We start from the raw sequence: 22,308 nt of genomic DNA on the forward strand, positions 1-22,308 counted from the left end.
GTCTAATATTGACCGGTTACAATTGTCCGCTTACTCGATGTTTGGTATAATATTGACCGGTTGCAATTGTCCGCTTACTAGGTAGCTATGCTTGTTCAAAACCTTGTTGAAGTGTTATCCAAGTAATTGTTGGAAAGCCCGGGAGGTTATTATTTTTTTGCTTATTGGGAAAAGTGACAAAGTAGCATTGTTCTCTGGTGGAGTGGGCCATGAATGGAAGTTGTGTGAACGTGGAGCACCATGGGAAATTTTCAAGGATGTTTCTCAGCAAAATATTTCTCTTCAAGTTCTCCCACTGTCAAGGAGATTGCAGCGATTTCAAGGCGACTACATCATGAGGTCTAGCGGAATGACAAGAAGACATTTTAATAACTGTATGAGTCAGGTCTCTGAGAAACCCCTACAATTTGGCACAATCGTAAATTTGGATCAGCAGGTTCCGGCTTTTTCTTCCCCCAAATCAGAAATCTCTACGTAAGTCGAGCTTCATAACAATTCAACTTGATGATTTGAGAAACAGTTATATTTTTTAAGTATACAAATGGCCCCGTCTATTTCGCTGCACTTTTTGACACTAGGTGCAGTGCATGTGTATCCCGGTGTCAGGCTGGTGCAAGGAAATGACGTTCAACCAAATAGACGAAGAGCAGTGTTCAAGTTCAGAAGATTCTACAAATGTCTGTCTGCTGCTTTAAACTTTCATTGATTTAGTTAGCATGCACCATGTGATCATACACCACACCTTACACCGCTCCAGAACGTAGTGGAATCGGTGCAGACACCAAATACACTACTTGATACCAAATCAACGAAGTAGACGAGTCAGTGTTGCACCGTGTAACCAACTATACACTGTCCCAGCTAACTGTGAAGCAAAGCCGCGCAAAGCGTCAGAGAAGCGAGGGAAATTGAATGGCTAGAGCGAAACGGTACACGCTGCTCTCACGTGTTCATTGGCGGAGCAGTCTCGAACCACTACTTGCGCAGAGACTCGTTTCGGTTCTCCTGCTCCAGAGTTAGCTGGGACAGAGTATAGACGCGTGAGTGAAAAGAGAGCAAAAAAGTTCAGCAAACTAGATGGGGCTAATGTGATAATAAATCAACCATTTGGGCGATCCCTATAACATTGAGGAACCTTATAGCGTAGTACAGCATATCCTGTTCCCCTGTACGCCCACGGTCATATTTTGCTTTCGTATGGGAAAATCTGTTCTAATTCAAGGTTCAATTTCCGCTGTGGCTAGTCCCAGGTTGGAAATATCTCGTTAATCTTCTTGCATTGGACTCATACAGCCTCTTATCAGTGCGTACCTATGATAAAGGCGATCTGCCTGTAGCAATATTTAATTAATATCCATCTGAAACCTTCGTTCAACATCTTGTGTGTGCGAGGCAAGGGTGCGGTAAACCGAAATAAACATCTGAAGAGTAGAGGGGAAAAACTTCATAAATTCAATTTTATCGATTTGCTGTTGTCTCTGGCATTAAATAGCTCCGTTATTGTAGTTTCGTATGCTGTAACTGAACAGAAGAAAACTTCGGCAAGTCCTGAGAAATGTGAAAGTTTTAAAAACGTAAAAAATGGAAAAGTAGTGTGACTCATTTGAATTTGTTTTGCTGTAAATACAGGAAGAAGAGGGTTTTCTCCTCAACTCTTCATATTGGTTATAAACTCCTTCAAGAAGTGCAAAATATTAACTTGAGTTTCTTCTCCAAATTGCAACTGTGTTGTTTGTGCCGAAAACAGGAATAACAATTGAAACAAGTCGAAGATAGCTGCAACCAACAATCTCGAAAATGCCGACCTCGATGAAGGAGTGGTTATCACAGCGCGCTACAACACCACGGTCTCAGGGTTCGAATTACAGCCCGGGTATGGATTTCTTGGTGAGGTTCTTTCATCAATTTCATCATATCATCCATCACTCATCCTCATCTTCGCGATTAGCCAAAAGTGGCAGGAATGCGATGTAAAATAAAAATAATGAAATCAATATACTCTCACAAAATGAGATGTTTGAGCAAAATTTTCCTTGTGGCAGATATGGGAAAGGCTAGCGAAAGCAAAGAAAGCAGAAACAGTTCCCAAACACCACGTCACAATGTTCACGATGCAGCATCGCCTAGTCCAACCGTTAACCCTTCCTTCAAAGTGAAATGAACCGTTGTCATTACTGAGATTTCCAGCAAACACTGATACAACTTTTCGTATTACGTATATTACCGAGACGGACACCATCGAACAAATGAAGTTATGTGCAACGATGTGGCAACACTGTAAATTCTCGCAGACGCCTCATTTCGTGTCGGCGAGTATAGTTATAATTCAATTGTAAATAAAGGTGGTTTCATATCATAGTGGAGTCACTACAGTACAAAGAAAACCATGCGTATACAATCGGCATTTACATGATACTGTATGTTTGTCCTTTCACGAGCGAAAACGGGAACAGAACCCCTAATAAAATAATTAATATACATCAATGCTAATTAATCTAAGATGATGGCGTAATGATAACTCGATCTTTAAAAGATGTAGAAGGTTCACTTGACGTAACCTTGACTGCTAAACATGGACTGACATACTTGTCTCAAAATGTACGCCAGGATTCTAAACCAAGACGGAAACTTACAGAACATGCGTAGCTTAAATACTTTCATTTTCTTCTTTTTCTCAGTCAAGGTCGACTGAAATTTATATTCTTGACGAGCGGGTCTTTGATTCAACAGACATGTTTTGTAGGTCAATGTCTTGTTTCAGGGACCTGTTTGGGATCCTGCCTTACGAAAAAAATGAAGAAAAGACCAGACTTGGGGCGAAAACCACATCTGACTGGGAGTTGCCGTGTCAGTCAAGGACATCTCCTAGCTAGAGTGGTTTTTAAAATGCTAATTGGTATGAATTAAAAACGGGGAAATACAAAGCAAATATGTATAATAATCAGTTGTGGATGGGGCCAATACACCTTTTAAGGCTACATGGAATTTTGGCGTGTGCAAGGTAAGCCGTTTGCAAAAATCCCATTTTCTTTTCTATGATATTCCAAATATCTATATATCTGTGATGGGAAATAGGTTTATGTAGTCACGAAACTATTGCGAATAACTGGACAAAAAGGAAAGCAATCCACACGTGAATGTTCTAGAAGAAATTCTAAGCACTTTTTTAAAAAAAATTGAAATTTGTCTGTTAGTAGTTTCTCAAAAGGAGAGGAATTTTGGAAAACGGTTTCGCTGCCGTAGGCAAATGCCCAGCGAAGACTTGAGAGAGTTGAACGATGAAGAACACTCACAAATAAACCCACGCTGGGATTCGAACACTGAACCCCTGACCCCTGGCGTATTTTACAATTATCGCATTGTATAACTGCACCATACTCAGAATATTCTAAAAATATCACACTTTTCTACTTCTCTCTACAGTTTCTTGAAGCACCCTGTATATTTTTAACACTTTTACATTCCACTGATTTAAGGACCTTCTTGATGAATGATGAAACATTACTTTTTTTGCTTACATGAAGAGATTTCTGAAATTGTACCAGAATAATGACTGACAGTATTTTTTTCTTTGTCTTTGCAGTTGACGTTGCACAACTTGGATCTTGGGGAGCCTGTCTATGACCCAGACGCGGCGAGAGACAAAAGAACAATTGGTTTCTTGAGAACCCTCTTCCCAGGTCTTTCTGAGGTAGGTTCGGTGAATTAAAAGTGCCAAAACAGTGTGCAAATTTAAATCATCATCAAATGAGCTTATGTACAGGGCGAATCAATAATGAACGGACATTTTTGAAAGGATAGGAGCCAGTGAAAATTACACATAAGGCTAAGTATACGTTAGTAAGAAAGTTTCGATCCAGCAGAAACTTAAATATCTTGAAAACCAATGACAGTGAAGCTTTCGTTCTCGAAGTTCTGTTGTGTTACAGAATTTATGTAACTCCCTGGACTTAGTGCTTTCCGGGTAATGAGGGGTTTCTTCAATGTCACCTTAGTTGTAGACTTCAGTCTATCGATGTGAGAGTTTTGCCTCATAGCCGTAAGTTTCTTGTGGGTCACCCATTCAGAAATGTCCAGTATATTATATGTTCATCCTGTTTTTTTAAAAATGGTAACATAACAGGGAAAAGTTTTACAAGTAAGGAGATAAAATCAATGATATGATACATTTGTTTTACAGTGATTTATTGTCAAGATAATCCACAAGTAAATGTATCTAAATAAGCAGAAATGAAGCGTTTTTAATTTTCGAATATATGTATACATACAGGGTGATTCATTTCATAGTTCCATTCGGGGTTTCGAACGTTTATAGTACTGCAAGAACTAGAACACATGCAGCAAAAAGGTGCATATCAGTACATAAAGAATCTCTCTAATGAAAATATTGCCAATGTGTAGTGTGACTTGCGGCTCGGATGAAGTACACAAAGAATCTAGTTACTAATTGCTGCATTTAAAATGCATAAGTTTTAATAAATTCTTCTACGCTAAAAATGTTAGTCTGCGAAGTAAACTTACACAAACTCTCGCTGTATTTACTTTCAGAATATGTAGTAGGAAAGATCTTCCTAAAACTACAAGAGAGATTCAAATAAAAGCTATATTTCACATGCAGTATTTATATATCAAGCATTTAAACTGCATCATAAGAAAATCGCTTCAATTCTGCTTCTGTAGATTCAAATTTTCATGGTCATAGTCAGTACTTTTCTTCAGGAGAATATAGTATTGCAGTGTATTGCACTCGATTTGAGAAATAGATTAATAAATGTATTTGCGTTTAATGAGTAAGGATATAACATCATTTTGCATGTATCTGTAAATACTGTCACTGTTTTCTGTGTATATACAAGTAGAGTTTATATTGCATCTTGTGGTATAGGGAAACCTAATTCAAGTGCTTTTCAATTGTTTAAATTTTTGACCAGTGTCTACTTATCTTTCATGTATAAATAAGCCCCAAGTGCTCGTAACCACAGGGTATAGAAATATGTACATCATATAAAAGCTTCTAGTATCCGGTATCAAACAAAAAGTTCACGAAATAATATCATAACGCTCATAACGACAGACATTTATAAAAAATTCCAATAACAAGAACGGAATTAATAGTAGTGTTGTCGATCGACTAAAAAAATGTAATCTGTTAATCGTATTTTAATCGATTTTAAACAGTGTTCATAACTTGAAGACAATCTAAGTAAATCTAAAATTAATCCTTTTTAATTTTATGCAAAACCGCAAAAGTACTTTACAGGAAACAAGAAAAAGGTCCATTTGTCATTCCTGTACGGTTTTGTTGTGTTGAGTTACTGGCAACCCTGAAGTAAATAAAAAAAATGTCCACTCTACTATCTCTGGTTCGAAATTAACTTGCCATGTTTGAAACAAGAAGTTATGGAGCGAAGTTATTGGCTTTTCCCAAGTTCTTGAGGAGCTTATATTATTACGTCAGGCTTCACGCATATTGACGCAATTGACGACATGCATTGCTATGCAGAATTGCAAAAGTGTGTCAAACTATTAACTAATAATTCATGACTTAAGATTTTTAGTTCCTTCTGAGTTATCTGTGACACATATTGAAGAGAAAACATCAAACATTAGAATCCTTTCAATCATCACAACATCATTCCAAAAAAGAAATATGATTTTTTTGTCCTATGTGTTTCCAGACTATCTTCTGAGTTGTCTCTGCGTGTAGATTCAGTTCCTGATATTTTAATGACTGTTATGAAAAATCAACATATTCAAATTCTCTTAGTTTAGTAATCGTTATCGTGTACCCTTGCTTATTAAAACATGACAATCATGTCACAATCTCTAAAATTTTGTGCCACTATTATTTTCGCTTCACCTATGAAAAGACACTTGAGTTAGGTTAGTTATGTACATGGTAAAGAGTTATTTTTAGGCTGTACATAAATTGTATTTATATTTTCGTGCTTGAATTTATGCGTTGAATCAGGTTTGCGGTAAGTAGTATTTATATCAATATTAACACTTTGGTTCACAGGGTAAGGTTGCACTTGTATATATATTGTTGCATGTTTGAATCACGTTGCAGTTAAACATGGCACTTTTGACTCTTTGCACGTAATGAAAAAAACTTTTTTATACGAGACGTCGAATGAAACTCAGTAAGACTCATTGACAGAAACTACAACCTGAGGCTTTTCTTGAAGTTGAATTTCTCTCGAGTTACAAGCCAGGAGGTAATGTAATAAAACAGGAATTCCTTAAAGTTAACGGCAAATGTCGGTATCGTCTAGCGAATATTGAAAACAACTCTACCTTTAGATGTATTCAACTAGCCATTGTACACTTTCACGAATTGGCGGCAAGTTATCTAACAGTGACTTTATCAAGATTCAAATCTTAAAGCAAGTTCCTTGAAGATAGCAGCATCCACATCAACTACTAACTTTCAAGATTTATTTAATTTTTTCTTCAAGAGAAAATTCCTGAGGATAAGAGTGAAGGTAAATCTTGAATAATTATTACCTGGCTTGTAATCCAAGAAAACTTCGGCTTTAATGACAAAGACGAATGATTCACGTATAGAAAGAAGGCAAGACTTAGATTTGACTGTACTAGAATAAACCTACGATACACATAACACTGTAAATGTTGCACATTTTAATTTCACTGGTAAGAATCATATTGTAAATTTGTACATATGTAGAGGTCTAAGGGAGGCGATTTTTTGAAGTTTTACACAAAACACCTGACTTCATTGTCATTATATTTATACAGATTTCAATTCTTACAAATTGTCTTCGATTATTAATATTTTACGTTAAAGATTAGTGATTATCATAGACATTACTTGATTATCATAGAATAATATCAAGCACATAATGATACGAATAGTAGAGGTATCTGGTTAATAATTTTATTAAAATTGGTGGAAACTCTGATAACTCTCATTATAATATATGGAAGGGTGAAACCAAAATATGAATCTGATGAACTATTGTTATTCATTAAAGGAACGAAATCAATGTGTGTGTGTGTGTGTGTGTGTGTGCGTGTGTGTGTGTGTGTACTGATTGGGGCGTTTAAAAAATATGCGCTGTTCATTTATTTCACACATGGACGGTTAATTTAAGTGAGAAAAGTAGCTCACCTCACCTTACCACATGTGACAATCACCTTTCTCGGAGTATTAAGAAGCTAATCAACCATATTTGTTTGGATTCTACACTGTTCTTTGTAAAAAGATGGATGGAATTAAGTAACAGCAGCGAAAGAATCAAGCGCTACGCGACCATTGACGAAAATGCGCATGCGTTAATTCGACGAGTTCAGTAGCAAAATAGGGGTGAAGGTCTCAAGTGGAACGCAAAGAAGTTTGTTCAGCAAAAATTTCCTGTCTTCCACTTCGGAAAGGTTTATTGTAAGTTAGAACATTCATCACAAATAACAAGTATGACAGAGCAAAATGTTAACACACAACAGGACCTTTCACAAACAAAATAATGATTTGAAGTACACAGCGTTATTTCTTCTGCCTACTTCCCCTTTCGCGAATGGACTCGTCGAAGAAACTGTTTCCGTTTAACCCGACCACAGCTACTTACTTTAGTCTTCCTTCCATTATTGTGGGAGACGAGAACCTGCTCTGGATAAGTGAAAGGAGTTTATACCGTTTAGCGTGTGTGTGTGTGTGTGTGTTGGACTCGAGTGAATATAAGGAGGCTCGACAATATAAGGTTTAGTAACATCGAGGTCTTGCACAATATTTAGATTTTTACTGATGATTGGTGCCAAGTTGCAGGGTAGCCAAGTCAACAGTTATGTAATGAATGCACGCATCGGCGGAGAAAGCTGCACGTTGAACGTGTTAAAGGTTGCTTCAGATGTTGAAATAAGCAAGATTTTCATTATACATTGTGGCACAAAGATACGTGATTGCAAATTGTCCATCCTCATAATCATTCATTTCGTTTTGTCGCAGTGTGAGGTTAAAGATTTGAAGTATCAGCCAAACAGAAAGGTAAATTGGGATCCATTCATTTGGCAAATTGTCCATGGCAATGTCCTTGTTGTACACATTACGATGGTCAAGTAGACGGTTCTTACAACTCTGCTCAGACCTGGATTTCCCAATAGGCCTCATAGGCCCAGTCCTAGACCGGCACTTTGGCAAGGCCGGTACGATTGTTTGTTTTAAATTTATAAGGAATGCCTAGGATTGCCTCTTTTTTCCCCGGACACACGAATGGAATGACTTAATGTAGTTGTATTGTAAATATAAGTTAACGAAGAATATTTCTTAAAGAGAGATAGGCTAGCAGGGCTCGGAACTAGTTTACTAATTTGTTGTTTTCATTACCGACGTTGTTGTTTCGAATACAGTATTGTGCCGAGCCGGGTCGGCGATTGCGGCAAGAACGTGGGTCCTGCCGCTTGCTTTTGAAAGACAACACCGGCTTGGCTGCGTTCCAGGAACGCCGTTCCTTGTTATTGCCGGCATTGGCCGCATATCAAAAGCATGTGATTCGCGTTGAATTGTTGAGAATTAAACTGTCGGCGCAAGCATTATTAAAGGGGTTTCGCATTGTACTATTCTACTTTTAATTGCTCGAGAATGTGTCGCAATTTATATAATTTATGTCATATCGCTTTTTATACATTTTTTGTATGAAGGTATGTAGGCTACCTATCACTTAAATAAAGTGAAAATAAAAGTCTTCTCTGAAAACAAGGTATATGTTAAAATGTAATTTATATAATTTATGTCATATTGCTTTGTTACATTTTTGTATGTAACTATCATTTAATTAATACTGCACGCCGTTCATAGTATAAATAGTAATATATAAATAATGATTTTGTTTCATTCTTGATAAACGGTATGGGGGCGGCAGAACTTGTTTGGCCTAGGAGCGGCAAAGAGGTAAATCCGGCCCTGGCTCTGCTCAAACTATCATATAGAGAATATACTCAACAACCAAAATGAGGTATTCACAATACAATCTTGATTCTAAAATCGACACATATACTACATCTCTAACTTCATAAAATTAGACTATAATAAGATTTACAACAAACCATGACAATGGAAAATTCAGACTCCCACGGTACAAAGTGACAGAATTAATATTCTATTGACATCTAATTATTTAGACGTTTCCAGGCAAAGACATTGTTGCTGACAGCCATACTAATGTGTATAAATCAGACTTATCTGCTCAAATAAAAGAACTACATGAAAATAACTTATAAAATAAAATATACTGAAATGGTGACTGAAAATGGTGTGTGTGTATATTGATCAAGGGAGGTGTTTTATATAAAACTAACATCTTAAAATGCAATTGAATATTACATATTTTTTTATGAGTACAACTTTAATTAATCCTAGATTAGCTCACTACTGACAATAAAGTTCAAGATTAATTCGTGGAATGAACATTATTGCATTTAGTAAATCAAACATTATAATGAATGTAGTTATGTTTCAAATAATTTTCATAATATTACTCGAAGTAAATATATTATTACTGAAAATAATAAAACTGATTTTGCTGACAAGATGTAAATAAATAAATATAACTCAAAATACGTTTTAAATATAGATGCACATTGCATGATCTCAATTAATAAATTTGCAATATTTATTTTTTTAAATAATATTTCTTCGACAATGTTGGAAACTGTGTAACTTTAAACTTTGTAAAAAATATTAGAATGCAGCGTTTTACAAGCGAAACTTGTTCATTTTAATTTTTTTATGTTGTCTTTATCACTAACATGCAGTTAACGATTCATTGTTGAACCTGTATAAACGTAAATTGATCAAATTTCCTGAGTGTCAATATAGGAGGGGAAGGGGAGAGAACGTCAAATTTCAACGCCATGATACTAACTGATTACCATTGTAAATAATTGGTTACTAATTTATAAATGCATCTTTTTATATGAACCAAAAATTAACAAACACCGCAGAAGTAAATATTATATTCGTAAGTGCATGACTGTATAAGACATTTAAATATACTTTCATACTATTATGGAATTCCAACTATTTTGATTATGTACACGTCAATTGAGAAAGTTATTATCCATTACTGAAAAAAGTGTACCTTTAATTACGTTTTTGTTAATTAATAAATGGGGATAATAATATTTCTGTGAACATGTAGGAAAGAATACATTGTCATTGTAAATTATTTTTATTCCCATTACTAACTTCTGCGGTTCATAATCCAAACATGAATAAATAAAATTCAAATTGTTGTGTATAATTTCAAGTTTCTTTTTAAATATCGCAATTACCTAGAGATTTTGAGGCACGTAAGTTGTATTTCTTTTGTTCTAGTTAATCGATAGACAAATACAAAACTTGACCCGGTACCTGTTCAGGCTCGTTGGTCGCCTTGTCTTAGGCGGGGGTGGAGGTGGGGGTGGGTCTACCTCAGATTCATCATCTTCAGCAGGATCTACTGGAAATAGAAGAATCAGCATCACCCTACCCACCTACGCCCCTGATTCAGAAGATGACGAAGAGGAGGTAAAAAATTATACCTTCCCGGCAACACTAGTCAATTCATTCTTAGTGTCCCGGAAGAGTATATTTCTAAGACAGTTCTGTCTGATACTAACATGTTTCCTTCTTTCATACACCACGAAAACTTAAAACAAGTGGGAAAACTAGCTTAGAATTCTCTCACTGCTTTCCCAGTCTGATATGGCCACAGTAGCTTATTTTGGAAAATATTGAAACGTTTCAATTGAATTTGTATTTATGTCTGGAACACCATTTTCAGACTTCTACACTATTTTATGTTATTTCCTGAAAAACAATTATTATATTTAATTCGTTCATAACAAAATTAATATTAGTTTTTCCTACTTCAATGATATGTTAGTTGTTTAAATTTTTTTACATCTAATATTAAAAATCTGTCTGCTTACATAAAATATTCATTTTAACAAGAAATAATTTCCATTTCTTCGTCTCTAAAGATAGATATGATTGTTAAGGGTTAAGATTGGGTTATACTTGAATTATCTTTTCTTATTTATTTTCATTAATTATTGCTTTTGGTACAATTAAAATGATTAAATCTGATTTTTTTAGTTAAAGTACTTACTTATGTTCGTTAACATGAAATGATAAATCAATTCTTGTAGTATTTCCTTCGTTGTTCAGGTGAAACGCAATTTTAAAATGTACAACATGAATAGACAAAAAATAATAACACACTCACTGAAATAATTTCTTTTCAATAGATGAACATTATTTATACTTGAGAATTTAAGAATTCGAATGAAGTTTCAATACAGTCCACAATGCATATTCATAATAGTAATGGAATTGTTTTCGTATTGTTATTAATTGTCCTTATTCGTTCTTTGGAAATAACCCATACCCGAAATGTTGTAGTCGACTCTGATCTCATAGAAATGAACTGCCATAAATGTTCTATTTCCCTTAATATTAATTTCAATATTTTAAAATTGATTTTTCTATATATTCCACCAAATGTAATCTTGAGTTTGCAACCTCTAGCTACAGAGACCATATCAGACAGGAAAGACTTCCGAACATTCTTGGGCGAAACATTAAAACAAGTCAATCTCTTAACATTTTAAAATGAAGTGAACTAACAATTGAAACGGAATTACAAGCTTGTTCCTAGATTAGAACTACTATTCTCCTTGATTTCAGTATTTGGAACAGTGCCTAAGGTCACATACAAATTCCTGTATGTATAAACTTGCAAAATTCCTAAGTTGACAACTAGATACTTTCCAAATGCTGATCAATTTTCTAAGATATTACCTAAATGCGTTTTAACGCACAACTAAACTACTAACCATTGAGGAATGCTATGAAATGAATAGGTAGGATATAGTTGATGAATGCTACTTGTTCGACTCTCATATATTAAGACGATGACGATGTTGAGCGTATAATAGCAGAGCTTTATGCTTGTGCTTTGCTTACAATGTTGCAGTATGCTTCAAAGTAGATCTCGCTTCAATCTTTCTATAAATGTATTTTCAACTTCAATTATACTATTTAGTTTCTAATCTAGTTTACATTGCTATTTATGTGGTTTGAATCTAACATAGATTAGCAGTTTATTTGACACATATATATTTGCTATAATAGGATATAACATTACATAAAAGTAATGATTAATATTTAAGGTAAAATAATTAATTTACCTAGATTACTCTTGTGAATCACATTTCACGATAATTTAGTATTATTATAATACTAGATTTTAAGTTTATATGTTAGCAATAATATGAAGGAAATTTAAAATAATATTATTTATAAATACGTGTATAAACATAGATCATACACGGTTTGTTTCATTAATCGTTGCACTGATACATTAAGAATGCTTCATGCAACTTCATATATTTGTGTGTATGTGCGTGTCTGTGCGCTTGCTAGCTTACGAAAAAATTCTTAGAAATTAGATCTAATCGCATTTAGGCCTATTTTCATTCTTACATAATTGTTTTAAGTTATTCATTTCTTAATGAAGGAAAAGGGTATTAGTGGATTTTTTTAAAAATAAAATATTGTTATGCATGAAAAATGTGGTCATGGAAGTATTTGGAGAAAATCGTGATTTGATATGTTTGGAAAATTTATAATTTTCACGTGTGAATTTGTGTGTTATTGTTTCCATAGATTATATTTAAATTTAGTTATATAATTTAAATGAGTTCAAGCAATATAGTTAGTTTGCTTTAGTTACGACGCACCATTACTTGCACAGGAAAATATTATTAATTGAATATAGCATAATTTAATATTTAATGGAATAATATGATATTCAAATAATTCTTCTTGCTGACTGTATGTGTATCCGTAATACATTGGACATGGTCTATTAATTACAATATTTAATGCATCGAATATCATAAACATGCCAACGGATTTCCCTACAACCTCTCTACAATTTATCTTCTTCAATTTTATTAGAACTATACGTTATACTATATGGTTTCCACATAATATGTATGTAGGTAGTAGAAACTAAGATCTAAAACATACTACTACATCTCTGATATAAAGCATTCCTCTAAACTTATCGTACAGAAATAAGATTGTATTTTCAACTTGAAAAAGGTGCATACTTGTAATTTAAGAAAATACTTTGTGAGCTTCTATGTTTCTTGTATTGCACGTTGCTTTAGTTTTTTGTGTTTCAAATCCACGCATTTGCATGATATTCTATTTTACACTGCTTGTACCACCTTGAATGTAGTTCTAGTTTGTGTAGTGGAATTATTACAATTCAATATATCCTATCTTAAAAGCTTTTAATTAGTGTACTAAGCTTTTTATAAATATGTGTTTCTCTAGCATGTGTTAGAAGCTACTTAGTTCTTCTGTTTTGTTTTGTCTTAAAATAAATTATATTACTACGCGTGATCCTGTATGGGAAATTTATTTGCAAATGTACATTTTGAGAACGTAAGATTGTTGATGTCTAATTCTTAATTTCGCCAATATAAATGTTTTAGCTAAGCAAATTGGATAATATTGTTCGACATAGTGCTAATCTGCTTTCAGTTTACGTGGCTAATACTGTCCGATTAACTTCTCTTAGTTGTTTTCAGTCTCTACACGGGGCCTCCCCGATGGCTCAGTGGTACCGTAGTCGCCTTGTAATCAAGGGATCCCGGGTTCGATATCCGGTGGAGGTACATGGTGGTTCGGATTCCACTTTAAACTGTAGGTCCAGTCCCGATTAGCCTTACTGTGCCTAAAGTGGGCTTAAAACACCAAATCAAATCAAACCAAATCAGTCTCTACATATTTCATCTTCTATGCTGAATCATCAAAATCTAGAATGCATATTGATGCTGATTGATTTAATAGAAACATCAAACGTGTACACTGTTAGTTGCCATCTGTCTCTTTAAATGTTCACATAATATTTCAATTTCCTGTGAAATTAATTACAATGAACACACCATGACATATTAGTTGTTTATATTCTCTTACACTTTTTCCCTTGCGCATAGTTCATATAATGTAATAGCGTTAGTAAATATAATAAAAAGCAATAAGCACTAATAATTGTCTGCATAATCTTTCTGTAGATTATATTAGGTTATACCTATGCAACAAACAAAATTAACTAAATTTTAACATGTGTTTCATAACAGAAACTTTCAGTCACTCTCTTTCTGTAAAATGTTCATTTAATTTCAATGCATAAGATAGAAGCACTGAACATATTTATCATGATAGAAGTATTGCACGAGTTGTTTAGTTGTTTCAATTGAATATTTGCTATGCTGTTATAACAGCATACTGTTCTTTGTGTTCAATATTATCGTTATTTGATGCCATGAAAGACGTTTCTAAGTTTCTCTTTTTGTATGGCGGAATAGGATTTTTTGACAAGATGGTATGCATGCATTGCTAGATGTACTTGTACCATTCCATTGAGCATGCAATGCATGCAATTGTACATCCACGATTTTACTGTAGTTATTATTGCATTGTTTCTGACATTCCTGTAAACTTTGCAGGACGAGAGCGACGACGAGAACGAGACAAAGAAGAGAGAAGTCAGATCACCATATGATGGTCAGTACCAACAGTTCCAGCCATACCAGTACCAGGAAGACCAGTCCCAGGACCAGGCTGTTGCTGCATCTGAAAATGTAGAGAGCCAGGCACAGGACTCTGTAGTTGCAGCTTCTGAAACCGATCAAGAGGTTGACGAGAGCGAGAGGGAGAAACGAGGATTTTCCCTCGGAGGCAGTGGAAATTTTCTCTTTGATATCATCAGGGTAGGTGGTGTTTCCTAGGTCAACCAACAAAATTGTTTACTGTAAGAAGTGGGACGTTTCTTCTAGTGAGTGGTACATGACATTTCATATTGAGGTATTCTTCGGTTTCTTTAGAGAAGGTCATCAGTATTACATTGTTGTATTCTTTTTGTAGGTATCTTTGTTTTGTTATTTTTGGTATAGTACATCCATGGCATTCACAACGATTTTGGATCATGAGTTCATGCTTCAAGAGCAATATTCATTGATTACTGTTTTTAATATGGTAAATAATACAATGTGTGTCTCTCTTGATTACATTTACCATGATAATTGCTGTGTAGGTTAGAAATGAATTAATGTAATTTTCATTTTTGTTTTATGGTGTTTTGAGAGAAATCACATATCATATAGTGTCAAGGAAAACTTCAATGAAATATTGTCTCATAATCATGGAAAGAAACGCTTAAAATTATATAGGAAAACACTATCTGTAATTTGTGTATAAAGTCCAAGGTATGAAAAGGTATATGGATTAAGAAATAAATATGTAGGACAAAAATGTGTTCCAAATACTTTTAGGTTTTCCATGACAGATATTATGCTGTGAATAAATATTCCAATACTTTGCACCTTCTCTTTACTACTAAATACCTATCTTATGTTTCTGAACTAACTTCTTTAACGTCTGAGTTAGTTATTTTAATTTTATAGTTTATTGCAATGTCTTTCAATTTACCATCTGGATCAAATTTTATTTTATTCTTGTTTCTTGAGACACTAGGCCTGCATTCTGAGATTTGTCATAGACCCTTCCTTCAGTTTTCTGCATTAATAAAGATAACCAGAACTTGCGACATGAAATAATTTAAGCATGCTAGTTTGCGTCAGTTATTGCTTGCTTGCTATTAAAATTTCATTCTGGCTGATGGTGAAAGTTTTCTACCTTTCTGAAATATAACCTGAATTAAAAGCATTTCAATTAAACATAATGGTTGAGCAGTGAATATTAAGAAAAATATATTAAATTAATGTATTTAAAATAAGAAAATTATATTTTTACCAGTTTAACCAGAATTCGTACAACCAATATATCAAGAATTCAACATATGTATGACACTTGGTTTCATACACAATTAGAAGTAATGTTGCCATCAATTTCTACTGAAATGCAAAGTTTACTTGAAACAAGTATACTGATACTTGCTGTACTCCACAGTAAATCTCATTTTCGAAAAATTTCACTTTTCTTACTTCTAGGTTAAAAAAAAACTAAGCATGAAGGGGTTATTGGTTTATGTATAATAGTTTTGTTTTCATGTGAACACCAAGATCTAACTAAATCATGAAATCACATGGAAAGTAATATTGCCTAAGAGTTTCTATTGCGTACTGTGCATTTAATTTGAATTTTCGTAGGAACTTAGAACCTGTAATTTAAATATGAAATTTGGTGATAGAATTTATGTAATGGAGTTATATTTTAGCTTTTAATGTCTAAATCTTTGTGACTACTAGTGACATGGGTGGACACCCTACTCGTTTCTTCGGGCGATGACCTCAAAACATCTCTGTCTTCTCTTCCACAATTTGAACAGAATGTAGACAGCACTGCCAGAGCGGCTGGTAACTTCTTCCGCCTTATGATTGGCATGGGTAGCCAAAGGTCCACCAACGTTACATCCTCTTTCTCAGTGGTAACACAGCGGAATCAATCGGTAATATCCTCCAGAAGTTTCACACGTTGATTACCACGCACGTATTTCACACTAGCCGCCGTCCACAGCACCAATAACATGACAACCACATGGCCAGGGATATACCCACAATTTTAAAAAGTTCGAATAATTTATGTTTTATTATACAATTGTAAAAGGGTATGCAGTCCATTTCAATATTATTTATTTTTGAAACATGGAAATTGAAAAACGTCAATTAAAGTAGGATGATTTAATTTGTATACAAACAAAACAAAATACCATCAGAAGACCACTTTCCAGATACAATATGATTACATACACAATGTAAATAATAATACATGATTGCAAATGTCTCTCAATTAAAGAACTGTTGTAATTGCTAAAAATAATATTATGCAGCAACCGAAATCTAGTTTGGAATTGTATGGACTTCTTATTTTTTTATGATGTAATGTGTGAAAGAAACGCAAGATTTGCATTGCAAATTCATGAACGTTAATTATAGTGTTGGGCATGAAATGTAACATTGATTAAATACCGGTACATAATACCGAGGCAATAATATCATTAATGGTTGCATTTTATAGAAATATTCTATGCAAATGTAATACTTACTGATAATTTATGGATAACTATATTTTACATATCCATGCCTGTGTGCACTTCGTTATTATTGAGTGTGTGTCAGTAACAACTTATCATTCAGAAGCAACAAAGACAATACTTATTTTCATTTGTAATCTGATTTTGTTGTACATATAGTAATTACTTTTGAACTCCTCTATCCGTAAATATTCATAACACTAAATTTGCTCCTCAGTTATTCGAATTCTACATTCATATCGATGATTTCTGAAATTGGAACCACATATCGAGATTTTGAGTTCAACAAGTGAAACGGCAATGGTATATCCCTGTTTTGCATGACTTTGTTGACGTTTTTGAACCAGTTGCAGTACATCAACACAAATTGCTAATCGCTTAACTACATCTCATCCTAATTTATTAAATGAATATACAAAATTATGAATTTGAATTTAACATAAATATGTAAGATAGCTTTAAACCATCTTCTAAAATGTATTAAATACTTTTACCTCATTAAAAAATCAAATAAACAAGCTGTCATAAACTTAAATAAACATTTCCGCGATAAATATATGAAACTGTAGAAGTTTAAGTGTAATCTTCGTGCCGTCTAGAGTGGGAACATAACAAACATTGATATTGTACATTATGAATATATCTTTTGATTAACTATGCTACATATTCTATGGTGATTTGAAGTAAGTCTTGAGCGCTTTCCTGGCGACGAAAGATGAAAAGATTCTCTCGAGCTATCGACCAGGTGAGTTGTGGAAAATATTCCAAGCTTTTGAGAGCTAACGTCACTCTCATCTTCAAGGTAGAAGTGGAAGATAAAGATGAGAGTAACGTTAGCTCTTGTAAGCTCGGAATCTTTTCCACAACTCACTGGTTGATAGCATGAGAGAATCTTTTCATCCTTGGTGATTTGTTTTACAAGCTACTAACATGTAGATACTACGCCACAAATGTCTTCATTAGGGTAAGTGTTGTCACTAAGAATTAATTTCTGGATTATTTTTAAGAAGAAAAAATATTTGTAGAGAACTAAAAAAGAAAGAAAGAATCCTCCACCATTAAGTTCTTAATCATTTCTATCAAGAAGTTATTAATTATTCTTTCGCTGACCAGAAATAATTACAATATAATTAGCAATGAATATTTTTATAAAGGGCTAATAAACAAACGAACAAAAGCAATGCGGTGAATTATGTAAAGTTATGAACTAACTTGCTTCTAAATCATTAATTAAAAGCATGATCTTGCATCATGGTACATATTTATCTAATAACTAATCAATTAACACAGAATTTTGCTACATGTAAGAATTGTTGCATGATCTTTTAAAGCATGTCGAATATATTTTCAAGTAATGCAGTGAAATTAGTTGATTTTTATTTGCATTACTTGCTGTTATTCAATTTTTCATCTCAAGTAGAAGTCTTTCTAAGCATGTGTATCATGCAAGAGATATGAAAATTAGAGAGCTTTGTAGCAGTTTTATGGATTGTAATATTTGTTCTGTCTAAGTATACGTTACAAAAGTGATAAATAAATATTATGTAACATGTATTCGCGTCTCCACAAAACATATTTTTGTGTTTACGAAATTGTAAACTTATAACTATGTAGGAAAGTCATACAAATCCTAGGTAGATTAATACAGATTTGTGTATTAAATAATTTGTCAAGTGATTCGTGTACTGAAAGCCACACGAACCATAAATATATTTGTAATTAAGGAATTCTGAAATAAAACTACGCTTTAAAATGTTTTTCATTGTATCTTACTTTGGGGTTGAAAACCAAGGAAAAAGCTGTAGAGGAAACCTCAAAGTTTGCAATCAAGATTAACTATTATAAATGTAAAACTAACACTAAATATTTTCAGCTTAACTTAAGTATTCACATGCTCAAATGCCGCAATTCAATGGAAGGAAATATTTTGCACTAAAGCATAATGTAAAAAGAAATATTTCCTCTGGTATTCATAAAACCCTCTGCTACGGTGTATGGTATGTAGATGGAATACATGGACAATGCAAAAGCTTCAATAACTGACACCGTATGTTGTTGCAAATTGTAAGTACAATATCAAAAGCTTATTATACTAATTACCACCAATATGCTTGCAACAGAATTTATATTTAACCGCACGTTTAATCAATAATATTTAATAAATTCCACAAGGGACCCACAATTAATATTATGGTTACTGGTTACTAATTTTTTTTATAACGTTTAGTATATTCACAAGGTTAGTTTAGTAATTTATATACAAATAAGTTTATCTTCTGTAAACTTGATTCTTACATTTTACTGAAAATATTATTTACGTACTTTAACACATTACTAATAGCAAGTTTCTTTGTTTCAGATACTATTATATTAATATCTGTATCTAGTGACCTTCTCTGTGATATGTTGTTTCTGAGTTAACATTACTTTCCTAATATGTTTCACAATACGTTTTGAATACACTGGTGCAGTGTGACATGTTTGTAATTTTTTTTATTTGAAAAACTATGATGATTCTGGGTTGAGTAATGTATTTATGTATGTATATGATTAGCTAATTGCCGGAAGTGGATCCACCGAAGAGGCTGACGAGTCACTCGGTGGTGATGGGGATGAGGCTAAGTCTTCTGATGCAAGTGCTAGTGGGGATGGATACACATCCGGTGTGCCAGGACCCATCACTCGGCTCTTCATCATTGCCAACAGAGGTATCTCCAACCTTCTTCAGGATCTCATTCTGGTAAGTTCTTCAAATTATGTCGTGACATCACTTTCACCGATAAATGGTATTGAAGTATGTACCATTCAATACTGTGTGCCACCACTCTTTTACATTTGGATATTTCTAACAATCTACACATTATTCATATCACCAACATGGATAATTGTGTTGAAAATGTGCCAAATGTGGTTCCACCACCTCAATTAATCAACTAGCACCAGAAATTATCAAATTTCGTTGTTTGTTTGAAGTTTATTTTTAGTTCATTGCATGCTCAGATTGTCTTGTTGGAACTGGACATGCAGTTTAAAGTTGGATCCGAAACTCTCTGCCTTATGCCTCCACCATGGAGGCATCATGCTTACAATAAGATGGTGAATAGGAGGCCCTTCTCATATTTCGTGAAATAATTCTGCTAACTAACTAGTGCTACATCTTTGTTCCACTTTCTTTCTCTTCAAACTTCATTTTCCAGTTATGTTGCATTAATATGCAGTCATTGTAGTATTTTTAACAGTTCCTTACAGTCTCACCCTTCTCAATTGCTGCAACCCACTCTTCAGCTTCTTTGCGTCTTTGTGTGTTTGATTACTAGTATGCTTTTTTGTTTAAAAGTTATGGAGTATTTACAGCAAATAAGCTTATGAAAAAATAAATAGTTCAATAGAAAATTTATTGGATGAATTGAAATGTTAAAAAAATAATCCTTAAAAATTAAATTCTACTATTTCAAATTAATTAATATATTTCTACAAACATATCTTCTACATGCTATAAGATAAGGATGCTTTAATTTCTAATGTAATATTTTATTACCTTTATTTTCAGCGCTTGGCACAAACCAGTGAGAGAATAGTTAACTTCAAGGCCAGACTTATCACATCAATCATCTAAATTATATACAATGATTTTTGCCGTTTTTTTAAAAAAAGAAATAATTAGATCTACATTTGGTTTTAAAATTTTATGCACATGAACGCCATTAATTATTGAAACTTTACGACAATGATAAGACCGTCAGTCCATTGTACTGTGTTATTTATAATTTTTAAACAAGCGGTCACTCTGAGGATTATACAGACTGCAATGGAAATACTTTGTGCAGGGAATCGGTATTTCCTAATGACAATTTTTTATACTATTTATGCAACAGTTGGACTTGTTTGCTCTGTGAGACCAAAGAGTTTCACTTCAATTGTTTTCTGTCGTGATTAGCAGAATTACTGTTTGCTCTTCTGACACATTTTTATGTTTTCAAAATCTGAACAAAAGTTGCACAATCTATTAAATATTTTCGGGAGTGTAATACAAGAAGAATCGATGGCAATTCAGTATGCACTTATTTTTGTACAATTGTTTACTGCAATGTTCACCATACACAAGATAAATGATCACATTGAATATTGCTCAAATCTTGTAGTGTTGATATGTGTTTCGCTTTAGCAGTAAATAACTTCGTTTTTATATAAAAAAAGAGAAAGAAATATTTGTAAATAATATTAACATCACCAGCAACCACGTTCCTATCTTTCATTCTCATTTCTGTCTGTGTTGCACCACTTTTTATTTATCATTGTAATCTGTAATCTTGATATGCTTTGTGCCTTACTGTGATTACAATTTGCACCACTCTCATGCCTTTCATGGTAAAACATTATGCTTTCTTCTTACTGTTGGTTGTAAGTTACCAACATCTTCAATGCAATTTTGAATGTGTTTTTTTGGCTTATTATGTAAATATGATGACTTGCATTTCATGTGTAACCTGTTGATATAATGTTTGTAATTTAGATTTGAATATGTGTTCCCCTCTTATGTGTATGCATCCCCGCATGCTTGTGATGTTTTTGTCAGCCAGTGGTGTCACATGGTTACCCATGAAATCCAGTATTTTAAAAAAAAAAAATATGCAAAAAAAAACTGTTTTGACATTGTATGTGAAATAAACTATTAAGTAATTCATACATATGCACTTATAACTTTAGTAATATAAGTTGTTAGTGTTTTTTAATGTTATATTTTGTTGTGTAACAGAGGTTATAAGCACCAGGCGAAAATATTTTACCATGTTTGGATATTTGGAATTCTTTGTGTATTATTCATGTTTAGGTTTCAGATTTAATTTCTTAAAAAAAATGCAGTTACTACAATTATCTAACTTAGTTAAAGTTCGTGGTACTATCCTGTGCTGTATATAATGTATATAAATGAACAAATGTAAAGGCATATGCATGAAGTGGCCACCCAATCTGTAAATAAAACTGGGAAATAGAAACAGTGGTGGTGAACACGAGAGAATTTATATACAGCATGAAAAGGTTCCTTCTCGTTAGGTACGTTCAGTATACTTACTAACATCTTATGTAAGAAAACAAAACAATAATTGAAATAGTCATTAGTAAACTAGATATTTAATATTACCAAATTTTGAAACTTAACTCCATAAAATACACTGCGTTCCAGACATTATAAAAATTGAATAAGCCATGCCATTGAGAATCCTTGGAATAAAATATTCCA

General features: G+C 33.4%; 1 protein-coding gene across 2 annotated transcripts in view; it reads left to right on the forward strand.

Moving 5' to 3' along the window:
• Positions 1-21,752, forward strand: part of LOC145997242 (uncharacterized) — a 101,251-nt gene extending 79,499 nt beyond the window's left edge. The window contains exons 3-7 of one of the 2 annotated variants that reach the window (XM_083134070.1): positions 3,584-3,691; positions 10,331-10,522; positions 14,521-14,784; positions 19,621-19,806; positions 20,617-21,752. In XM_083134070.1, coding sequence (XP_082990196.1) covers positions 3,584-3,691; positions 10,331-10,522; positions 14,521-14,784; positions 19,621-19,806; positions 20,617-20,682 — 816 coding nt within the window. In that variant the 3' untranslated portion in view covers positions 20,683-21,752. The remainder of the gene's footprint in view (positions 1-3,583; positions 3,692-10,330; positions 10,523-14,520; positions 14,785-19,620; positions 19,807-20,616) is intronic. The other variant, XM_083134071.1, reaches the window with a different exon arrangement.
• The last annotated feature ends 556 nt before the right edge of the window (positions 21,753-22,308 follow it).

Source organism: Lepisma saccharinum, chromosome 13, assembly GCF_977018435.1.
Source record: "Lepisma saccharinum chromosome 13, izLepSacc3.1, whole genome shotgun sequence".
NCBI lineage: Eukaryota > Metazoa > Arthropoda > Insecta > Zygentoma > Lepismatidae > Lepisma > Lepisma saccharinum.